Source organism: Triturus cristatus, chromosome 2_2 (assembly GCF_964204655.1).
Source record: "Triturus cristatus chromosome 2_2, aTriCri1.1, whole genome shotgun sequence".
NCBI classification, from domain to species: domain Eukaryota; kingdom Metazoa; phylum Chordata; class Amphibia; order Caudata; family Salamandridae; genus Triturus; species Triturus cristatus.
In genome coordinates, this window is record NC_140582.1 from 757,739,169 (window position 1) to 757,764,388 (window position 25,220).

The following is a 25,220-nucleotide window of genomic DNA, read 5'->3' on the forward strand; positions in this document are numbered from 1 at the left end:
TGAAGAAACCTAGGAATACAGTGAGCATTTGCACGTATTTTTGGGTCTGCAGACCAATGTGTGGCCCCTTCTGTAACACTTATTACATGGGTGCGCACTTCCCATCTGTGTGATCTCAATTAGGTACTCCCGCATTTGCATAGGAGTTCTACTTCATGGTAATGAGTTTACACTTTTACTCTGTACCTGTGCAGAATAACTAATCACAGAAGCAAACATGCTTTTGGGAGGTGCACTAAAAGTGCATACAAAGCATGGCTGCCAAGGTTTCAGTTTGCCATGTGTGACATTTTCATCATTTCTGTGTAATTATGAGCAACATTTCAAAGACTATGAGTGATACTTTCTCGCAAGCAAAAACAAGCAATGAAGACGAGGGAAACATATATATATTAGAAATTACACCGGAGAGTGCGGCTGAGGCATGCATAGATAACAGTCAGGCTGTGTTTTATTATGTAATACTAGTTTAGCAGCATCAACCCCAGGGGTTTAAGTGGGAGGAATAGACTGTGGGGGTCTCTCAAAGGCAATTGGCTGATGTAATTAAGGGTGTGGCTTAAAAACACACAAGCTAAAAAACTGTGTTGGCATATTGTGCCGCCCGACTGACATTTTGCTGCTTCTGTCATTGCATCCAGATGTATAATACAAGTAACATTACTGCCAGGACTATTTAGCTTTGCTAATGCTTGTTAGTTGCATAAGATAAATAAGCAACAACTATGGCTTCGTTGTAAATGTTATGTTATGTTATATGGGTATTTGTAAAGCGCGCGGCTACTCAAGCGAGTGTCCCGGTGCTGGCTTAACCCTTTTAAAAGAACAGATTGAGCTACAGGAACTCCGCTTCTCATTGAAACAACCAGGTTTTTAATTTCTTCTAAAACTGAGGAGAGTTTGTTCCTGTCTTAGGAGAGGCAGCAGGTTATTCTACAGCTTTGTGGCGGTCACCTGGAACGAGCGCCCGCCCAACCGAGAGCGTGCACATTTTGGCACAACCAACAGCTTCTGCGTTGAGGATCTCAGGGTTCTAACAAGAGCGTATGGCTGTATTCTCCTCCTGATGTAGGGTGCTCCAACATTATGGAGGGCTTTAAAGACTAACACCAAAGCCTTAAAAATCACCCTTTTCCGCACCAGAAGCCAGTGCAGAGATATCAGGAGGGGCGTCATGTGCGTTCTAGGATCAGCAGGACGGCCTTAGCTGCCGCATTCTGTACCACCTGCAAGCGGCCTAGCATTGGAAAATGCTTCAGTTGTGACATGGTGAGACTGTGAAAGATCATAAGTGGTGGTATGCACACCGTTTTCTCACAGTGTAATCCATTTTGTTTAATCAATTTTTTTGTCAAATTTTACGATTTGCGTGCGGAACTGGGCCGTGCCTTGCCCTGAATGCACCATCATTAGTACAATCTTGTGGGGAGCGCGTATTCCACGTTCCACTCCCAGTCGCACTGCGTTTGTGGATACCAAATCCAGCCAATATTTCTCCATTTGACCATGTTCGCCATTCATCTGATTTTTAACCACAAAGTTGACCAAATTCTTATCTCGCTTTCCTGATCCACATATCTAACATGATGAATTTTGGAAGCTTCTCATATTAACTTGTGCCCATCCGGACCGCTTCGTAAATACGATCCAAAGTACAAAGGATAGTTCAGAGCAGCAAATCTTTATTCAGAACCCAATGCATTTCGGGCTTATTTCCAGCCCTTCGTCAGGGTTAACTGTAAATCAACAATTGCAAAAATTCATCATTACTACTTTTTGCCATTATCAGCTATAATCACATATATCTGTGTTTAATCTTGCGCATGTAACATTTTGTACTAAAACAGGCAGTTCCCATTAATTGCAATAAAAAGACCTGGCGCAGGTCGTAGTAAATGGCCATATATCGACCACCTTTCCACTGGGACGAGGAACGAGGCAGGGATGCCCCCTCTTACCACTTCTTTTTGCGCTGGTACTGGAACCATTGGCGGCCTGGATACAACAAGATCCGGTTATCCGTGGCCTGAAATGAATACAGGGATGGGAAGACCTCATATCCCTCTATGCGGACGACATCCTGTTATACTTAGCATCCCCAGTGCGCTCGATCAACTGTCTCTTAGACATATGTACATCGTATGGTCGGGCCTCCGGATATACTATTAACTGGGCGAAATCACACCTCTACGTACTCCAGGGTCCCCCACCACGGCGTCCAAGGGGATGTACGATACAGATAGCGGAAGAAGGGTTCAAATATTTAGGGATATATGTCACAACTGATAGGACACAATTTATCAAAGAGAATCTCACACAGCCCCTAATTCGGCTCCGCTGTGACGTCAAGCATTGGCGTTCCTTGCCACTGACACTACTGGGAAGAGCGTCCCTCTTCAAAATGATGGCACTCCCCCGATTCCTGTATGCATTACAAAATACGCCTTTCCCAGTTTCCCACGCATACTTTACAGCAATAAATGCTGATGTGACCAGCCTACTATGGGAGGGAAAAACATCGCGAATAGCACTTCATAAATTAACAAGAAGCTGCTATGACGGAGGCATCGCCCTCCCTAACATAAAAATATACTATTGGGCCTCACAGCTTGTAGTTATAAACCAATGGCTTCACGCATCTGGAGATGACCCAGCGTACCGAATGGATCGACAGCTGCTGGGCGAGGGTGGAGTTATGGGGGCACTATATAACAAGAGTAAGAGACACAACCTCACGGGCCCGACGGCACACACTATACAAATATGGTTTGAGGCACAGCGGACGTTGGGGTGGGAGGGAAAGATAACGCAGACTATGCCATTATGGGACACGAAAAGACTGGGTATGTTGCGTAATACTACAGGATTTAGGCAGTGGGATCTGATAGGGATCTCGCGAGTCGGGGAACTCTGGAAGAAGGGGGAGGTACTTACATTTGCCCAATTGCAGACTGCTTTGGACCTGGTGCATACCGAACAATTCCGCTACACACAAATCAGGCACGTGCTTATGGCAGAGATCGCACCGGGCACGCAGATGGCAGAATCCTCACCACTGGAGGATAGACTTCTCACAGACCACCTCAACAAAAAAGCCATATCTCAAACATATCACAAAATCATAAATAATCAGCCAGACCCTCTAACAGTCCTTATATCTAAATGGGAGACAGAAATAGGAGACCTCGACGAAACAGAATGGCAAGAAGCCCTTTCGTCCCCCAGGGAGGTAGCGATACCATCAAAACTCAAACTGATACAACTAAAAATGCTGCATCGCACTTACTATACCCAAACTCTCCTATACAAACTCAAGCGAACAGACTCGCCACTTTGTCTTCGACAGTGCGGAGAAGAAGGGACTCTCTTTCACACCCTGTGGATGTGTCCCATAGTTGTTCAATACTGGAGGGCGGTAATGCGTACACTCTCCCAGGTTACAAAAATCACGACTCTCCCAGAGCCAAGGAGATGCCTCCTTAAAATATGGGAACCCACAGATCTTAACCGTACAATGCAAACATGGGTAACATTAGGCATGATGATGGCAAAGCGAAATATAGCACAGAGATGGGGATCCCGGCAGGCCCCTACCCTCCCCCTGTGGTGTAGAGACATGGACACCACAATGATTGCTGAAAAGGCAGTTTATGTACATAGAGGATGCCCCAAAAAATGGACTCAGATATGGGGGGGATGGAACAGTTACTGAGGGGATATATGCGAATCCCCTAAGGAAAACTCAGATTCAGAACTTAGTGACTAAAGAAATTGAGGGAATGGCTGGGGAAGGGGTGGGCAATATTGATGTCCTTGATAGGGCACTGACTTGGAGGAATGGACTAGGAAATGATTATATCAATGTAATGTTGTGCCAGATGTTTAATGAATCTACATGCATTTATGGAATGATCCTCACTATATGCCAAAGATTGTTATGTATGTTTTGGAAATATCAATAAAAAGAGTTAAAAAAAAAAAATCAGATGAATGGAGAACATGGTCAAATGGAGAAATATTGGCTGGATTTGGTATCCACAAACGCAGTGCGACTGGGAGTGGAACGTGGAATACGCGCTCCCCACAAGATTGAGACTGTGAAAGAAACATAACGAGTATCTTTGAAGTTACATCAATGTCAGTGCAGGGTGTTATTGCTGCAGAATTAAGATATTTTTTCATGCTGATGGTGAGGGCAAATATGGAGAGCCCAATAGAGACCCGTCTCGGTGCCCGCTTTTCAGAACTGCCTGTGTTGAGCACCGGCAGGACCCGACCCACCTAAAGCCCTGCTCAACCCTAAAGATCATTATCCCAGGTTGAGTGATCTGCCCAAGGCGGCAAGTGGAGCTGGTATCTGCCCAGCCCTGCAGCAGGCACCAGCTCACACCAGCCAGAGGGAGACTGTCACAGAGCTACAGACAGGCTCTACTGATAGTGACGCTCCGGCTTAGCGCTGAAAGCCCGGGCGACCGGCACAAACATTACTGAAAGCAAGGGCTAGGGACTCAGCACGAGGGCCTCAGACTCCAGATCCCGCTCTTCCCAGCACCTTATTGAGTTAACAGTGACACCATATTGTGTTAACACTGACAAACAGGGTGGCAAGTGGCTAAAAGAACTGTCTACTTACTGTGATCATTTTCAGCCGGAAGCATGATTGGCACGTCGGGGACTCACACTGCAACAAGGCTGCTGGGTGCTAATGCCACGAGTGAGCCACCCCTGCTGAAATCTGCCTAAAACTTCGGTCCAGGCTGCTGCTGTCCTCACTGAGTCCTGGCAGACTGCGCTGTAAACCGACAGTGACGGTCAGTCATGGCTTTCCATGACCCGTCCACTGCACTAACTCCCTCAGCAGGCTCGGAAATTTTAGCTGAATGCTGCGGCGGCCTTGAATATAATGGCCTACAGAAGAGTATGGTCAAGCCGTCCAGTGCGAGCAACAGCGCTGCCCCATGATTGCGGTGGCCTTCCTGAAGAATAAACTCCCTGTTCTGGCAGCCAGCAGGACGTGACATACCCCAGCGGCACCCTCGATAGTATCTGTTAGGCACCAGCCATGACGTCAGGAAGGCTGACTCAGAGCTGCGCGGCACCACGGCCACGGTTGGTACATTGTAGCAGAAAGCCTGCGGCTGGCAGGCCATAGCTCAGCTGGGAACACTGCCTAAACACCACCGAAGCAGCTTGCCGGCACATGTAGACCACAGGCAAGGCCTGCAGCCAGCTGCCACACACAAGTTTGCAGCCATCAGTGAGTGTGCACCTGAGAATGCCACTATGCATTATGTGTGACAATGCATTTCAGTGCGGTGATGTGGAGCAACACACTGAAATGCGTTAGTACTTGGCAGGGCGTAACACAAGCCACAATCAGGGGGGCCACAATCAGTTGGAAGGACCCCATTCTGGTTAATAAATATCTGTGAGATATGGGAGACCCATCATTTTACGTTACCCATGGGTGAACAAATGAAGAAATAGTGCATAGCGAGTGTGCCCCCAGTGGCATCTGTTGTGATGTCACACAGTCATTCCTAGGACACCACACAAACACGCACAGCCAGCTGTATTTACTTACAGTACCCACCTGCCGGGGAGTTCCTCACCCTCTCTTTAAACTCAGCATTGTGCTTCTCACAGTAACAGAGCAGCAGTTTGAAATCACTGTTTGATCTGTCACTGCTGCGCTATCCCCCAGCAGAGGCAAGTTTGCGCCTGTGTGGAGGACAGCACATTTGTTTCCTAATCAGGTGTCTCAGATAGATAGTCTCTAAAGGGTGTACCCAATAAGTATGCACTGCAGCACACATGAGGACAATGCAACTGATATGAAATGTGTACCACAGGTCACTTTGTGCATCAGCTTTCCATTTCTATTCTAAGTAGCAGATTTTACTTGGAATTCTATTTCAATATGTCTGTTATCTAAAAGTACACTGCTCTACCCCTTGTAATACTTTGAAATGTGTGTTTTATACCATATTTATGTTCCAATCATTTCGGGACAGTTCCATATGGTATGTAAGAATATGCCTACTTGACCTCAACCTCAGAGGCATTCATTGCTTGCTGCTTCCCCAGTTTTCACCACTAACTCTCTAGTGAAATACACTCTGTGAAGTATATTTAGTTCTATCAGCTGAAAACAGGCCCTAATTGTGACTGCCTGTTCCCCTGAAGTGCTTCACTTCATTCCTCATCTGATATATCTTTCAAATCCGGCTCATATTTCCCTTGAAACCCCTCCTATACATCCAGCAGGTTATTGATTATTTTCCTGTAAATTAGAGAAATCCCTTTCTGCACCAAGGGTTGGTTAAAATTGAATCTTCTAGTGAGTTACTTTCCTCCACCTGTGTGTTTCGAGACATCAACCTGAAGGGGCATGCCTAAGCTGCACATAACAGAACTCAGCAAATATTCTTAATGCTTTTGCACTAGCTATCTTGTCTAGACTCCTATGTATTCTCAATCTCTATGTTATGACCAGAGCAGTTCTGGGCCAAATGTAAGAACATTAGAAACCATGGACTATCCCATTAAGGCCAACTGATTTCTGATTGCAAGTAGCACCTAATGCAAAATGTAACAAATAATGGCAGCTAGATAATTATTATAATTGTTAGAGTCGAACATTCCCTACCTATGGTAGTTAGGTTTTCAACCTGGTTATGGAACCAAGTCACAACTGTCATGGAGTAATGGGTTCAGAATATACGTCAGGGGAGATCTTCTTAGATCCTTCCAACACATTTGATTCAATGAATTATGCCATCCAGAAATTAAGGCTTGGTGAGGTTGTAATAACCCCAACTATGGTGGAATGGTTTTCTTCCTTTTAGGAGGAACAGTCAGTTTTTCATTCAGCCAGCTCTAATAGGCAAGAAGAGGTCTCAAATGATCCTTGTTTTCACCCACAATTGTTTAGTGTTAATGTTAAGTAATTAGTATAACTTATTAGATCATATACTTGCCTCTGACATAAGAGAATAATGCTAAGTTGATTGTACTCCTCAGCCTAGATGCCATCCACTGAAGTGAGGGTTTATGTAGCCCACACCATAGGATGAGTACCAACTTTCTGCTAATTCTACTAAACTGCTCTTGGTCAGGAGAAACTAGCATCTTTGGCAGGACTTGATTTGGCATCTCTCACTAAGTACTCTCTCGAAACCCACGTTGAATGTGAAATCCCTAAGGATATGATTGGATGGACAACTCTCCTTCAATTCACAGATCAATGTGAGGATATGCTGTTTCGAGGCATTATACACTTTAGGCACAGTTCCCCCACCTCCCAATCTCCAGCAAAAGTCAATAAATCAAATCAATCTTTATTCGGTCGCAATCATATACATAAAAGATAAAATCACAGAACAAATATATTAAATACAGGATCATTTAAAAAAATCCAATAAAACTGGAAAAATATACATTTAAAACAATGTACAGTAAAAGTGGACCCACATAATATCAGTCGGGTCTCAATTGTTTTGACCGCAAAGAAAGGAAGTTACTGCAAAAATGGTTTATTCATTTGACAAAAGCTGCAAGTGCATGAGCGCCACATGGGCTTACGTAAAATTCAGGGCTTTCAGGAGAGGCAGCAAAAACTGTTTCCTAGGCCGGCTACAATATTTACAAAGAAGCGCAAAATGCAGGGTATCCTGTAGAGACCTTCGTCGCAGCCACAGGGCCCTAGCATACTTGATTGAAACCAGCCTGATGGAGAGGCCAGAAGATGGTGTAGCTTATTAAACCTAAAACGAGCTACCAGACACCTGTCCCTTTCACTACTGAGAAGAGAAAGGTGAGTCTCCATTCCCTGCATAGTTTTCAACAATAAATGGCCCTGCACTGCAGGCTTCACTAGCTCTACGCATTCATGATGAGAAAGGCCGTGCTTAAATAAAAGTCCCTTACATGTCTAAGCTTTCGAGAATACTGGGAATCATAATTGTAAAAGATATCTGCCCTGCCTACACTGGTGAAAGACGCCTTTACGTAAGAGATGCAAGAAATGTTGTGCACATTGTCCGGTGACATGCAGTCAGACAGGATCAAATGATTTAACTGGGCACCCTACCTGGACCATATCTGAACCTAGCACAACAGAGGCTTTACGGCCACAAAGTCCTCAATATACTTGACACCAAGCTTCATGGGCAGAAAAAGATGAGGCGCTTTGGGGAACCCTTAGGATCTGCCATGAAAACACATTTTGTGCAAGCTGAATCTTATGGACAAAGGTGTACCCCCACACTTTGCTTATAAGACCTTGGAGAGGCATTTTGAGTGATAGGGCTTTATTAGAACACTTGGAGAACAAAAACCCACTCTCTGGGCATAGCTAGCTATGGCCTCTATTGACTTTTTCATATCACACAACTTTCCCTCAACCAATGGTATCCAACACAATTAAGGATCAAAAAGCATTCCCAGATAAGAGAAAACCAGGACGTTAGCCAGGGTATGGCTCTCTGCCTTAAAAACGTTGGACCTAGTTGACCGTGGGCCAACTACCAAAACGCATGACTTTGTGAAGTTGATGGTCAGATCCAAACTGTCCATAAAGGAGACAAACCTGTCTATTAAGGTCTGCAAAAGCACTGCTGTGAGGGCCATAAGTACCGCAAGACCTGCGTACTGTAAAACTGGTAGTGATTTTACACCTACTTGAGGGCTGTTTGCCTGTACTGACAGAAGAGCCTGTTTTAAGCCGTTAATGTACAAGGTGAACAGGAAGGGCGCAAGTATGCACCCTTGACAAACACCCTTTACACATATAAACTGTTCTGTAAGGCCCACCCCCTTTGAGTATCTAACCTGTGCTGTGGTGTGAGCATGGTGGGTCTTTAGTGGGGTTACAATATCGGCGTCAGCACCCAAAGAAAGCAGCAAGTCCCATACCATCTTCCAATTTACCCAATCAAAAGTGGACGTAAGGTCCATGAATGCTAAAAACAAGGAGCCAGGTTGGATTACGGTATATTTATTAACTATTAGGTAGAGGTTTAGACACTGATCAATTGCTGATTCACCCAGCAGGAAACCATACTGAGTCTTTGTTAATATCTCATTAGTGTCTACCCATAGTGACAGTCTATCTAATAGGACCCTACCCAGGACCTTAACAACTGCATCAATGAGAGAGATGGGACGATAACACTGTTGGTTATCCTTGTCACCTTTGCTGAAAACCGTAACAATGATGGCAGAAGACCAAGATACTGGAACACCCTCTCTTACTGCTGCATTTATAACCAGAGTCGAAATTGGATGCCAAACCTCAACTTTGTCTCGATAAAGGTCCAGCGGAATACCAACAGCCCCTAGAGCCTTATTGCAGGACAGAGCCTGCATTTCCCAACACACTTCCTCAAGGGTAAAAGTAACATTAGTTCCCCCCAATACCAGTTCTGCCACCTCCTCCGTCCCTTCAGTGAGTCAAAAAATTATTCACACCCTTAAAATGTTCTACCTATTGCTGCAGCTCCCCCACTCATCCTGAAGACTATGCATATCAGCAGGTGTCATATCTGGCTCAGACTATTGTACCATGTGGGCTTCCTTAAAAGAGCCTTAGCAAAGTTGCAAAACATTCAGAATTTTACATCTATGAAGGGACAAAGCCTAGGGAAGTTTAAAATGCAACAAAAGCAAGAAAATCTATCCCGGGGATATCTTGTAACACACAGGATTCACTTTAGGATCCTGTATCCTTTATGCAAAGTTTTCCATTGAATGGCCACTGTTACCATAGCAGCAGAATTGTAATATACATTACTGGTCACCTGCTGTGTGGAAGTTTGTTGCTATTGCCACAGAGTCCAAGGCACAATCCTCCCAATTCTGGAGGTCTATCCTTGAGGGTATTCATTCTCAAACTGTAGAAAGAGTTCCACTTTCATCTTTACAATTACAACATTTTTACTTTCACATGGGGGATAGTAACCTGGCATTTCCAAGGCCTCTGGTGATTCATAATTTCTTACTGGATCTTCAGGGTCCAACTCATAAAGAGGTGGATTTGTACATGTTCATGAGTTACCAGTATATATGGTATCAGTAACTCTGGGTGTGAGAAAAATCCATCCCATTTCCTGGGCCACTTATAATGAGGGCCTTAGTGTAAGGGCTAGACAGGATAATATGGGTCCCCATTAAAGATAGCTATTTCTGATTTTCTTGCTGGTGCCCGCTTGATTAGTGAAGATACACATTTTTTAATCGTAGCAGCAAACAAGTTGGACTGAGAAATGTACATTTAAATATAGAATGCCCTCTTTTAACAGACAAGCAGGTACCGTTTTGTGGGTGGACTCCTGTAATTGAGATATGAAATGGCAGAAAATAATTTACAGAGTAATAAATTACAGAGGGCAAAATCACTCCAGACTTCATGAAGTGGGGGTCTAAAGTCTACCTTGTCCTTAGCACATAAGGGTTTCACAACAGACTCACTTTGAATGCCACCACAAGGAGAAGGGTATTTTAAACCTGCAGGAAGCATTAGCCAATCGATGCTGTTTCTCAAAATATGGCAAGAATCCAAAATAGGTGTTCATCTCTGATTGAAAGGGATCATCCTGTGAACGTGAAAATCCGATTCCAAGGCAAAGAGAAAATATTAAAAGCAGAGAATGAAGGCTGGAAAAAGGCCCTGGCAATAAACGTCTGTCTCAACGTAGGCTACAGATTCTTCTGAAATGGGAACCTCAAACCAGGGAACAGCTGATTTCTCAAACGGGTGGCATCCAATGAAAAGAGACCACCATCAGAAGGGGGTGAACTATGTAAGGAGAACCTCCAACAAGATGAAAAGCATCAAAAGGAACATGTGTCTGTCACAAAACTGTACCATTATTTGATGGAAACTTTATATTCCCTTTACTGTAAAAAGCTATACACATGGTACAGAAAGATGAGAAGGTAATACTGATAGAGACAATAATATATCATCATATACAATGAATGCGTTAACATACCTCCTTTGCAGGGTTCATAGGCTTTGTGAAAATGGTTTGCCAGTAGGACCACAGGAACAGTATGACAAAGAAGTGATATGCTATCAGGCAAACAGCTAAAATAAACACAAAAATACAGGAATTCAGCTACAAATGTACAATGCATAGGGTATCTTCATACAGTCTATGGAGAACACACAAGATATTGAAGGAAGAAAGATAAAGTGTTAAAGAAAAATCTGACAAATAGAGAAACTGATAGTATTATACACATAGTTAAATGATGTAAAAAGGAATTGTGTATAGACATTTTTATTTTTTACCAAACAAGCAATGCCCGTTATCCTACCCAATCATACCTATCTATAGTCAAAGAATAGTCAGTGTTTTTGACTGATAATGCAAATGTTTTTTCTATTATCATTTCATTAGCTTTTGAAGCTAGGATTCTGATAGCTGAATTATAACTAGACTCTGTAAAAGCATTTGACTGAATGAATTCGCAATTCATTTATAATTGTGCAGTGTATGAGGTGTTTGTTTGATGTATGTTACCTAATGTGGAATCCATCAAAAATTAAATATTTCAATATTTTGTTTTTTCCTATTCTCAAAATAACTATTCAATGTAACATGTATTCCCCCCAAACCAGACTTCAGGACTTATTATTCATCTGGTCCCCCTTTCATTTTCATGTATTTGACACCATCAAAATGATTGTCATTCCTCATATCCTTTTTACACTTTCAATGTAGCCCTTCAAAATGCCTTATATTTAAACAACTCAATAATATAGGTTCAAGAATTTTATAAAATAACACAACTCCACAAATTGCTTAAATAAAACTTAAGAAGCCTAAAATGAAGGTGGAGTGAGATTCCCTGATTTTAAACTGCATCATTCCTCTTTGATTATCAGGTAAGCTTGTACGTTAAATGTGCATTATGATGCTACTCCTACACCTGTATGGGTTATTATTCAACACACAATCTTTACTAATTTCTCTTTTATGGAAATCAATATAATGTCTAATTGGCAAAGCTTGCCCTAGTATCCTATATACATATATATATATATATTCACTTAAAAAACCATAGGTTTCACACAAGTTATAGTTAGCTGTACATTTCACTCGTAAAAAAACAATGAAATTCCACCTTATAGTTAGATCAGGTAACTATAACTTGCGCCCCCGCAATGCACTGCTGATGACGTCACATATTACATCACTTATGACATGGTCAGTGACATCACTCATGACATCAATGATGACATCTGAAATGACACATTGTGCATTGCGGTCGCGCAAGTTATAGTTACCTGATCTAACTATAACGTGGAATTTCATTGGTTTTTTACGAGTGAAATGTACAGCTAACTATAACTTGTGTGAAACCTATGGTTTTTTAAGTGAATTTGCAAGGTTTTTTAAATGCTAATTCCTAACTATAACGTGTGTGAAACCTATGGTTTTTTCAGTGAATTTGTACGGTTTTTTAAATGCTAAGTTATGTATTTATTTTTAATTTTTGCGCGCACGGTGCGCTACGTGCACCGTGCGCGTGTTGTGGGCACTCGGTGCGCTTCGCGCACTGAGCGCCCACGTTGCGCATTTCGTACCATGCACGCCTCGCCATTTTTTACAAAATATCAATTGTTTTTTTCTCCCTTGGGGTCCTTAGATTTATATATTAAATGTGATTGTTAATTCTTTTATTTTTTTTAATTTTTTTTTTACCGTACGCGCAATCCGCGATTTTTTTTAAAAATTATTAAATTTATTTTTCATACTTTTTGGTCCTTCGTGAACCCCCGGACGAACGCTAGGGGGTCTGCAACTCTCTTCGTTGCCCCCTTTTCATGTTATCAACCTTTGTTTTTCAGTGCGAGAGACAGAAAATGGCGGCCGATACTTTCTGATTTCGACCGATTCGAATGTTTACAGTCATGTAACCACCAATCAGAATTGAGCTCGCGCACGGCACCGTACGCGTACGGTAAGCTTACCGTAAGCGCACGGAGCGCGCCTATAGATATATATATTGATTTAAATGCTATTTTCTCAGGACCTACTGAACAGATTTACACCAGACCTGCAAAAGGCACATCCCTGACCTGAGGACTACCTCTCTGCCCAATTTCAAGTAATTCTGTTCAGCCGTTCGGGCTGTAGCTCGGACTAAATGTCCTATGGGAAAATGCATGGGGAAAACGCGTTTTGGGACCCCCTTTTTTCTCAGCCCCCGCTTGACGAATCCCCCCGAGACTTTCAGGATAGGAGCGGAGCGTAGCGCCCCATTAGTTTTGAAAAAGTCGCGAGGATTCGTCAACCGGCGCCAAAGTTATTCCAAATAGAATGTTGCGGATTTCCTATGGAAACACGGTCCTAACCGCCAGTAGATAATATATATATATATATATATATATATATATATATATATATATATATACACACGGTGCAATACTTTATATCCAATAGACCAATCAAATACACACATCACAACAAAATGTTGTTGAATTTTTTGCTCTTTTGTCTGGAGAACAATCTTTTCATGTTCCACAACCAAATGTACCGGCAAACGCAAGGGGTAGCCATGGGGGCCAGCTTCTCCCCCAGCTATGCCTGTTTTTTTATGGGCTGGCGGGAGGAGCTGGTCCGCATGCGAAAGTCTGAACAAGTGTACACATCAAATGTTATCTTCTGGCTGAGATTTATAGATGACCTTTTCATTGTATGGTGTGGAACCAAACAAAGTGCAGTTGAGTTTATAGACCAAATTACCAACAATGATATTAATCTAAAATGTACTTCAACTATAAGCAAGGAAGAAGTGACATTCTTAGATGTACAGGTTACAGTGGTAGGAAACAAACTATCAACATCCTTGTTTAGAAAGCTAACGGCTGGTAACACCTTACTGCACGCAAAGAGCGCACACCCTATACATCTTAAAAACAGTATCCCCTATGGGGAAATGTTGCGCATCAGGCGTATTTGCAGTGACAAAAAGGATTCTGACAATAAACAAGCTGAATGCCGCACTCGTTTTCTAGCCAGAGTCTATACCACTGATATAGTAGATGCTGCAATAGTAAAATCTAAAAAAAGAACAAGGGAAGATTTATTGGAGTACTCTGCTAAAAGCAGGAGCAAAATAAATCCCAATAATAAGACACAGGAATCTATCAGGCTTATCCTGGCTTTCTCCAAACATGAGAAACAATTGAGAGCGGTACTTAGACGTAACTGGCCCATTGTACAAGATGATCCTATCATTGGCAAACTTTTACCTCCAAATCCAGCCATTACTTTTAAAAAAACAGCCAGTTAAAAGCAATATGGAGGAAGCAGTAAAAGGAACATGGTTGACAACCAGAAAGGGATTTTTCAAGTGTCCTACATGCAAAGCTTGCCAATACAGTACAAACATAACATCATTTCAGACCGCATTCAACAAGAGACTGCAAAACATAAAACAGCACTGAACATGTAAATCAGACTATGCTGTTCATGTTTTAGAATGCAGCTGCAAATTGAAATATATAGGCAGCACAAAACAAGCCGTACATTAAAGAACTTTACAACATATGAGGGCCATAATTAACAATGACCCTACCTATCAAGTGGCAAGGCACTTTAAAAAACAGCATAATAGTGACCTAAAACAACTCAAATACTATGCTATTGAAACAATACCGCCACAAAAAAGAGGGGGGGATAGGGAAACAATGTTAATATGTCTAGAAATGAAATATATCCTAGAATTTGACCCCAAACAGCCAGGGGGCCTGAATACCACGGAGGACCTACACACATTCCTATAATTATCCTGAAATTATTATCAAACTCAATATAGGGCACCACACTGTATATTGAATATAAATATAGCTATGATAATTTCTCTTTAATAGAAAGGGCGTCCACAAAACCATAACAGAGTATACATGCTAATATCAAAGAGGTTTTTAAATTATGTATGAATTTATTCATTTTAGCTAGGTGACTATTTATTCCATATAACTTTGTATGTATCCTTTATGTACGACATGTAATTAATATATGGTAAAAAAATCGGCTGCTATTTGAAGCAATGTATTCATGAATTGACAAAATCCTTTTTTATTAGCCAACCATATCCCTTTTAGCTTTTTTTGCACACATTCCACTCAAGCACTTTATAAACTCCGGCACAAAATTAAAAACTGCTTTAATTGCAATATAAATTTCATACTAGCATTGAGAAGGTCTAGCATTACGCACTTCATCAATTTTTTAACTCATGATGCACCTTATATATCAATATAAATATAAATATCTCTTCGTTTTTATTATGAGTTTTAATATTATGTTTGAATTAGGCACATCGTCACTTTCGCTATGAATATTGTATAATAGCAGATGGTGATGATTTTCATTTTTTTTATGGGGACATGCACTTAAACTTTTAAGCCATCAACTTGTTTTAGATTAGGACCATTCATGCATTCAAGCTGTAATAGTTGTCCATTTAATGGAAGAAAATACATATGGTCCATTTAACTGTTGACAACATACTTTAAACGTACATGGAATATATACATTGATTTTATATTTTATATAAAATTGTTCTTAAATTGGATCCTATAACACATTTTGAGATTGTACTGATTATTAATATCTAAATGGGATTTTACCGAAGATATAGTATGTTGTCTATGTCTATGAGACAAGTTGTTAGCACTAGCACTTTAAAAAGTGGGTTACACTGTCTTAGCCATGTCATGTGATCAAGGCCGTAAACCGGCCAAAACACATCATGGCGGACTGAAATGGTGGCAATAAACATCTTGCACCAACGCTGGGACCACGCTCGTTTTCTTGAAATTTGGAGGAATTTGCAACGAGGCTGTTGGATATATATACCACCCTGAAAAAGAGAAAGGGATCGTGTCTTGGAATTATGCCAGGAAATAAGCGACAAGCAGGTATTCAAAAAGCAAAGTGAAAGCAGGACTTTCAGTCTGTGTTTCGCTGTTTAAAATTTATGCTTAAGATAGAAACCCATTGGAGGGTAACAACTATGCAAACACTACAAATACCGCAATGCCTTGGGAAAATAGCACACCGGAGGCTGGAGCACACCAGAGGCTCATTAAGTGAACAGAGCAGGAAGCGGTGACTGTGGTGCTTTAAATAATGAACTCTCATATGCCTTTGAAAAAAGAGAGATGTTCTCTGAAACGCGTCAGGAAAGAGACAAGCAGTGAACTGGAAATAAAGCCTCGTACTAAAATGCTTTCTTTACTCTGAATAAATGTTGGAGTTCCAACTTACCTGTATGGAGTGCGGCCTCATTTGCAGGGCAAACTTTGGATGATATATATATATATATATATATATATATATATTCACTGAAAAAACCACAGGTTTCAGGAGCGATATAGTTAGTTGGATATTTCACTTGTACAAAACCAGGGAAATTTGGCCGTTATAGTTAGTTCAGCTAACTATAACTCGCGCCCCCGCAATGCACTGCTGATGACATCACATATTACATCATTCATGACATGGTCAGTGACATTACTGATGAAATCTCAATTGACATCACTGATGACATCCCTGATGACATCATCCAGTGACTATGACTTTCTGTAAAGTTTAAATATGTTTTATATATAAATATGCCAAGGTGTATTGAAGAATGAGTGGGTGTATAAGTGTCTGAATGGATGATTTAGTAGGTGCATGACTGACTGTATGAGTGAGTGATTAATCGTGTCGTACTGAATGCATGGGTTAGTGACTAAACTGTGTGAATGTCTGTATTTGTCTGTCAGTTGGTGTGTAAGCAACTGCATTGGTTGGCGAGTAGCTACATGAGTGTCTATATGGGTTATTGATTGGTTGTCTGAGTATCTGTATGGGTGCCTGTGTGTCTCTGTTTGGTTGGATGGAGGTGTGTGTTTTTGTGCATAGATGTGTGAGTGGGTGATTCACTGGGTGTATGGGTTCAAGAGTACATCTGTGAAGGGCTGTATGGTTGGGTGAGTGTATGTATGGATGTGTTGGTAAGTGTTTAGATGTCTTAGTGGTACATGTGTGAGTAACTACATATGTAAAAGGCAGTATATGTGAGTGTTGGAGTATATAAATGACTATATGTGAGAGTGAGTGATTGTGAGAATGGCTGTGTGAATGAGTGTCTGCTTGTATTACTTATTGTATAAGAGTGTAAGTATGTGTTAGTATATGTTTGAATAAGTGAGGTGAGTGGGTTAGTGAGTAAACTGTGTGAATGTCTGTATCCGTCTGTCTATTGGTGTGTAAGTGGCTGCATGGGTTTGCGAATAGCTACATGAGTGTCTATATGGGTTGATTGGTTGTCTGAGTACCTGTATGGGTGCCTGAGTGTTTGTGTGGGTGGGGTGTGTATGACTCTGTACATAGATGTGTGAGTGGGTGATTAACTGGGTGCATGGTTTCAAGAGTGCATCTGTGATGGACTGTATGGGTGGGTGAGTGTGTGTATGGGTGTGTTAGTGAGTGAATGTATATCTCAGTTGTATATGTGTGAGTAACTACATATGTGAAAGGCAGTATATATGTGTGTTGGAGTATATAAATGGCTATAACTGAGAGTGTGTGATTGTGAGAGTGGCTGTATGGATGAGTCTGTGCTTGTATCAGTGTTTGTATAAGAGCGTAAGTATGTGCTAGTAATTTTATGAGTAAGTGAGCTGGTGTGTGTATAACTGTATAGGTGAGTAAATGGGAGTGTGATTAATTTTGTACATCACTGACTAGGTGTGTGAGTATCTCTATGGATGAGTGGCGGTGTGTGAGTGTCTATACAGGTGTATGAGTGCATATGGTAGTCCTGTACTGAGTGACAGTAAGTATAAGTGACTGTACAGGTGAGTGAGTGGATGTGTGTGTAGACCTAAGAATCAGTGAGTGTGTATCTAGTTATTGGTCTTGGAGTGTCTATGGTTTTGAGAATGGCAGTCTGTAATTTAGAGTGGCTGTATCAAAAGTTATATTAGGGTGTGAGAAGATGCGTCAAATTATCACATGGATGATATCATCAGTGATGTCATTTGAGATGTCATCAGTGATGTCACTGACCATGTCATGAGTGATGTAATATGTGACGTCATCAGCAGTGCATTGCGGGGGCGCGAGTTATAGTTAGCTGAACTAACTATAACGGGGGAATTTCTATGGTTTTGTATGAGTGAAATGTCCATCTAACTATAACATTCCCTAAAACCTATGGTTTTTTCAGTGAATTTCTGAGGTTTTTTAAATGCTCATTTCTAACTATAACGTGCCTGAAACCTATGTTTTTTTCAGTAAATTTCAAAGGTTTTTTAAATGCTAATTTCTAACTATAACGTATCTGAAACCTATGGTTTTTTAAGTGAATTTCAAAGGTTTTTTAAATGCTAGTTTCTAACTATGCCTACAGAGATAGGACATGTGAAGAAAGAAGAAAAACACACAGAAAGAAGCAAAAGATATGCAGAAAGAGGCAACAGAATTCCTCAAAGATGAAGAAAATTGCAGGAAGAAGCAAGAAGTGCAGAAAGAACCAACAGAGGAAAAGAAAGAGGCCTTGTTGCAAAATCATCCTGAGCCCACAACTTTTTCAGACGGGTACTGGTGGTAACTGACTCTGACTAACCAGGCCTAGAGCCAGTGCTATGCTAAAACACACTTAGAATACAGTGAAAACAACTACATACACTAGGGAACACTATGCGTTGCGGTACCCCTGTGATTAGCATGACCCCCTCTGTAAGGCCCTAGTACATAATAGGGCAGGGGGATTAAAACTACCACTTAAAACCGGCCACGGGACGTGTTTGCACAGTGGTGAAGGGAGGGGGCGGGGCCTGAGGTGACGTGTACATAAGAAGCATACACTGTTGCTGCTTAGATTGACATAATTCTAATTGGTGGTTTTATGTTTCAATTACAGGAAAGGAGGACGGGTTCTAGACATTTGAGGTCAACCCACACGATCCCTACAAATTTCCTCCCCTTCACTTTGTTTCGTCCTTCTTCCTGCAGCAATGTCAGTGGCATTATCGCACTTTGTTTATTATATTTTTTTCTCATTCACATTTTATTATTTGTCTAACTAGCAACACACACTGTTTATAAATCAGCCCGCATACAATATGACACACGCTATTTGTGGGATATTTTATGGGTCCCTGGCTAGCCACTTAAGCAGACTAACTGGATATTTGAGGCACTTGCCAACAGGGCTCTGTTGGGTGGACATCGTGATAATTGGATGGTATAACAGTGACACGTGACACTTGTCATTAGCATACAGGTTGATCCTGCAGTCTTTCTCTTTGACAGAAGAGGTTACACGTAATTTCCGTGCGCATCAGAACGAAGGATTACCCTTTGGTGGAACGCGCTAGATCTGAGAGACTTTTTCAGCAGTTACTCGCAGTGCACTGTCATACATTCTAGGCACACGTGAATTGAAGGCAACACAACTTTATTAAGGGGTGACAATGAGCATTGCCGTAAACAGTAGATTTTACCTGTGATTTGTAGTCCTACGTTACTGTTTAGTACTCAACAACATTGCATGAGTTGACAATTTCCTTTTATAATGAGATGTCATTTTGATTGAATATGCAAAGTTGTTGGAATTTAATGTGCATTTAACATTATTTTTGTCTCACGTTAAGAACCTGCGAGGAATATTATTATTATTATCTTTCCCACGATGTCCTCTTTCTATGTTCATTGTGTTATATATGCGGGCATTTTCAGTGTTGTCACTAACACGTGACCAAGCCAGACGGCGAAACGCGTTGTGTTTGAATAAACAGCAGTTTTTCTGAAACCATTTCTGGTTCCTTTGATTCCTGAGAGCGTACTTACTGCAACAGAGTAACTACAATTATTGAACAGCCGGTTCATCTCCGCCGGCATGTACGCCACTCCCCCAGGGTCCATTCGAGTAGTATATATATATATATATATATATATATATATTATCTACTGGCGGTCGCCAGTAGATAGTTATAGTTAGGACCTTGTTTCCATAGGAAATCCGCAACATTCTATTTGGAATAACTTTGGCGCCGGTTGACGAATCCTCGCGAAATTTTCAAAATAGGTGGGGCGCTCCGCTCCGCTCCTACCCTGAAAGTCTCGGGGGGGATTCGTCAAGCGGGGGCTGAGAAAAAAGGGGGGTCCCAAAACGCGTTTTCCCCATGCAATTTTCCATAGGGACCTTTAGTCCAAGGTACAGCCCGAACGGCTGAACAGAATTACTTGAAATTTGGCAGAGAGGTAGTCCTCAGGTCAGGGATGCGCCTTTTGCAGGTCTGGTGTCAATCTGTTCAGTAGTTCCTGAGAAAATTAAAAGTAAATTCATATATATATGTGGGCGGAGCCTAACCACACATCTCATCCTGAGATCTGATTGGCTGTCAGCACTTCATCCAAGAAGTGTTGGCAGCCATCTTGGGACCAATATACATGATAGCACCTCATTAAAAAGCATTGCAGTTAATAGAAGGTTTTAAGACTTTAGTTACATTATAAATCATTTGTGGATGGTACCATACTTATTTTAGGAATTGTGGTATGTTCTAAGGTGATTTCACCATGTGAAAAAGCCTTCTGCTGGGATATCATGATTGAGAGAAAAATATTTTCTCATGCTTTTCCCACAGAGGTTTGGAAGGTGATCTATAAGCTAAACTGAGAGCCTTTTTTCTGTAAATTCACATTATCTTTCTCAGTCATGTGAGAATGAAGTCTGACATTCTCAGTAAAACATGTACATCCAACAAGGGCAGAGACTGTCAGTTGATTCCTTTGTGTTCTACTGCAGCTTCCCAGAGTGTTCCAAAGAACAACTAGAGTGCTAACAGTCCTACTTATGATAAACGTATGGCACACCTGAAGCCATCTTGCTTGGATTAAAGTGGTAACTCTTAAAACATTTAATTTAAAAAGGAACAAAATGAGGGGGTTCATTTTTCCATAAAAAGTATGATTAGTGCTGCAGAAAGAAAAATCCTCTTCTATTTCATTAAAAAATTCTGACATGCAGACTGAAACATGCACTTTCAATACCAGCAGCGGTTTTCCCTGGTGAGCAGTAGCTTTACTACAGTGATCTAATGAGCAAAAAGAGTGCTAACATTCTGAATTTATGGCAAATGTGTGACACATCTGAATGCCTTCTTGATGGAATCAAAGTAAAAAACTGAAAGTATTTCCTACTGAGGAGACTGCAGTAAATGGGGAAATTAGGAAACTTCATAACAAATAAGTCTGCCAAGATGGCCACCAGAGACAAAAGAGCCCAAATGTAGCCCAAATATCACCCAGATGTAGCCCAAGTATAGCCCAATGACAGAATGTCCCAGAGTGTTCTTAAAAACAACTAGAGCGCTTACTGTCTTCATTATGATAAAAGTATGGCACACCTGAAGCCATCTTGATTGGAATAAACTGGTAACACTTAAAACATTTAATTTAAAAAGGAACACAATGAGGGGGTTCATTTTGCCATAGAAATTATGATTAATGCTGAAGAAAGAAAATGAGGGCACATTTTGAGTGACTTCTCAAATCCTCTTCTATTTCATTAAAAAATTCTGACATGCAGACTGAAACATGCACTTTTAATACCAGGAGCAGACTTCCATGGTGAACAGTAGTTTTACTACAGTGATCTAATGAGCAACTAGAGTGCTAACATTCAGAATTTATGGCAAATGTGTGACATATCTGAATACCTTCATGATGGAATCAAAGTAAAAAACTGAAAGCATTTCCTACTGAGGAGACTACAGTACATGAGGAAATTAGGAAACTTCATAACAAATAAATCTCCCAAGATGACCACCGGAGACAAAAGAGCCCAAATGTAGCCCAAAATCACCCAGATGTAGCCCAAATATAGCCCAATGACAGAAGTGTGCAAAACACTTATTATTTTGTGTTTTTGCAGTGTTATATAGTGCAGACTTGTCAGGTATTGGAGTGCTTTACATGAGCATTGGTTACATCACACAAGAACAAATTCATTTTGGTTGTAGACATGGGGAGACTAAGTGATTTGACCAGAATCACAGAATGTCGAGCTGAAGCAGAAACTCCAACCTGGTTCCCCAGTAGCAAAGTCTGCAGTTCTGGAAGTAACACCACATCCTCTCCCCTAAGTGCAACATTTAATCAAGTGGTCAACTGGATAAAAAAACATAAAGGTAACAAATAATTTAAAAGTGCTTTCTCGCTATTTGAAAACTCAGAAAATATGTCCTTATTTTAGTCTTTTAGAGCACTAACCATAATTTTGATGCCAATAAGACCCTCTCATATATGTAATTTCTAAAGGAAATGCTCTAGGTATTACAGTTTTGATTACATCAAGATGACATCAGGCGTTCCACACTTTTGTAATAAATATAGAATGTTAGCAATCTAGTTGTTCATTAGGATACTGTTGAGAGGCAGAGGCCAGGGGCACGGACTCTGAAAATTGAAGGCAGGTAGGAGGGTGCAAAGGCAACAATTTAACCACACTGGGCAGGCAGGAAGGGCCGTGGCAGCACAACAGACTATGGAGGGCAGTGGAAAGGGGGGCAGGGGCAACAAACCAACAATACAGGACTTGCAAGAGAGGCTGTGGCAATGTAATAGACCATTGTGGGCAGAAGGAAGAGGCAATGGTAGTACAACCATACATGCCAACAGACCCGATTCAGCCAGGAAACGTCCAATATTTTTAAGCTCAAATGGGCTTTATTTTATCTGTCTCCTGTCTACAATCTCCTCTTTTTCAATGTAACTCAAAGGGGAAAATCAATACCCCAGTTTTTTTTCAAAATCTCCCTCTTACCAAGTTCAAAATGTTTGCAAGTATGGTACATTGGATCATGGAAGGAAATGGGGTAGGGACATGGACTTGGATAACAGAGGACAGGCGGGACATGGAGAGGTGCACCAAACTGACCCTGCAGGGCAGGCATCAGGTTTGCAGCAGCACAATACACCACACAGGGCATGCGGGACGGGAGTGCAGCACAACAATCCATAGAAAGCAAGAGGGAGGGGACAGGACCATGCACATGGACAACAGAGAACAGAGGGTTAAGAGGCAGGACCATAATGGACAGACAGGAGAGAAAGCTGCAGCATAACAGACCATAAAGGGCAGGAGGGATGGATCAGGGGCATTACAATGGAATAGACACGCCAGGAAGGAGGGAGTAGGGGTCTGCACATGTAAACAGAGGGCTGGGGGCAAGGGGGCAGGGCAGGAGCAGAAAGATAGCCATGGAGGTCAGGCAGGATGGGCACTAGAAGCAAGACACACCATGAAGAGCAACAGTGAGACTGTGATGGCATACACACAGACCATGGAGGGAAGGTGGGAGGGGTTCAGGGGCAGCTAACTGACCACACAGGGAAGGTGGGAGGGGCCATGGCAGCACAGAAGACCATGCATGGCAAGTGGGAGGGTTAGTGATAGCACAATGGCCATGATGGGCAAGAAGGAGGGTGCAGGGGCATGCACAAAGGACGATGGAGGATAGAAGGGTGGGTCAGGACCTGTGCACAGACAAGAAAGTTCAGGGGAAGGGGCCTCACAACAGACCGCACGGGGCAGGCAGGAGGAGCAGTTGCAGCACAACAGACCAGGGAGGGCAGAAGGGTGTGGCAGTACAATGGACCATGTAGGACAGGAGGAAGAGGATAGGTGCATGGCATGTGGACAGGCAGGGTGGAGGTGGCAGGGACAGTTTACAGTCATCTGACAATGCTAGGCAGGTGGGAGGGGAGTGGCAGCTCAACAGAACACTCAGAGTAGATAGGAGTGGCAGGTCCATGGAACATGGTGGGCAAAAAGGATGGAGCAGGGGCATGCACAACGACATCGGAGGGCATGGGGAAGGAGAATAGGGGCAGCAAGCTAAGCACAGAGTTTAAGCAGGAGGTCAATGATGGGGCATATAATTGGGCAATGGAGGGCAGGAGGAGTGGACTGGTACATCATACTAAATTGAGGGCAGTGGCAGCACATCAGACCATGCATGGCAGGAGGGAGGAGACTAGTCCATGGATTCACACAACAGAGGATAGGGAGGAGGGGGATGGGGCAGCAAGCTAACTGTTTAGAGAAGGCGGGTATTAGGAACTTTATTGTTTTTAAAACGTGTGTCTGTGCGAACTACTTAAAATATGAACAAGTATGCAGCATAATCTCACTTTTATTCAGGAAGAAGAGGACGTTTGTGACTGACTCCGGGCTCACTTGGCAGAAACACCCCCTGACCCTCCACCCCCTATCGCAAAATGTAATGCCCGTGAAAAGGGTAGGTGAACACAGTGTTATATAGAACATAGTCCTGAGAGCACGATTGAAAATGAAAACTAGATATAGTGTATGGTATAAACTATGCACCAAAAAGTGTGATATAAGATGAACCGGGCGTGAAATATAATATGCAATACATTGTGCGCAATGACAGATTCATTGGAGAGCGCGAGATAGCACAGGCACTAGTGCGTGCTATGAGATATGCGCCTTGGAGTGTAATATGCACAGGGCAGTGTTGTGTAACCTAACTAGTCTCTAAAGTTGTAATATAAAATATGTGCTGGGGAGTGTAACGTTGCATATGCACGGTGACAAAGATATGGGTCCCAGATTGTAATATGTATGGCATAGCACTGTGCGTTATAACATAGGCATCGAGGAAGGCACGTTAGATGGGGCAATATAACCCGTGCGAAGACAAGTGTGGCATGACATATTCACGGGGTGGTGTTACAGTGCACATGGGCTAGAGAGTGTCATAGCATATGCACTAGCTAGTGGAATACAACACAGAGGTGTGTGGCACTCAGCAGGCAATGGTGGGTGTAACACAGCATTGGGCTCAGCCAGGAGCGCGCTGTGACTCTCAAGTGATGTTCGTCCCCTTTCCAGAGAGTAAAATAAAAAGTATTACACATCCGGCAGTGGATGTGTGTTTTATTGACCGTGAGGGGGGTTTCTTGCATAGTTTTGGTCGAATTTTTGTCGAATCCCCTTTGAATGGCTTGGTGTGCATGTGTAATAAATGTGCCCGTCAATAGCTACCCATGTTTGTATAAATAAACGACAAGGGTGTCTACCGGGATTAGGCACGGTAGGGCATCAGACATGTCAGAGCTTCACTAGTGGTGTAAATACATTCCACGTGGATTCATTGTATGCATAGTCGCCTT

General features: G+C 42.1%; 1 protein-coding gene across 8 annotated transcripts in view; it reads right to left on the minus strand.

Annotated features, from left to right (window-relative positions):
• Positions 1 to 25,220, minus strand: part of ZDHHC2 (zDHHC palmitoyltransferase 2) — a 555,886-nt gene that overhangs the window by 421,089 nt on the left and 109,577 nt on the right. For all 8 annotated transcript variants that reach the window (XR_014978173.1, XM_085642023.1, XM_085642022.1 and 5 more), the window contains exon 3: positions 10,995 to 11,089. Coding sequence is in view for 7 of the 8 variants with exons in the window: in XM_085642023.1 (XP_085498149.1) it covers positions 10,995 to 11,089 (95 nt within the window). In the remaining variant the exon portion in view is untranslated. The remainder of the gene's footprint in view (positions 1 to 10,994; positions 11,090 to 25,220) is intronic.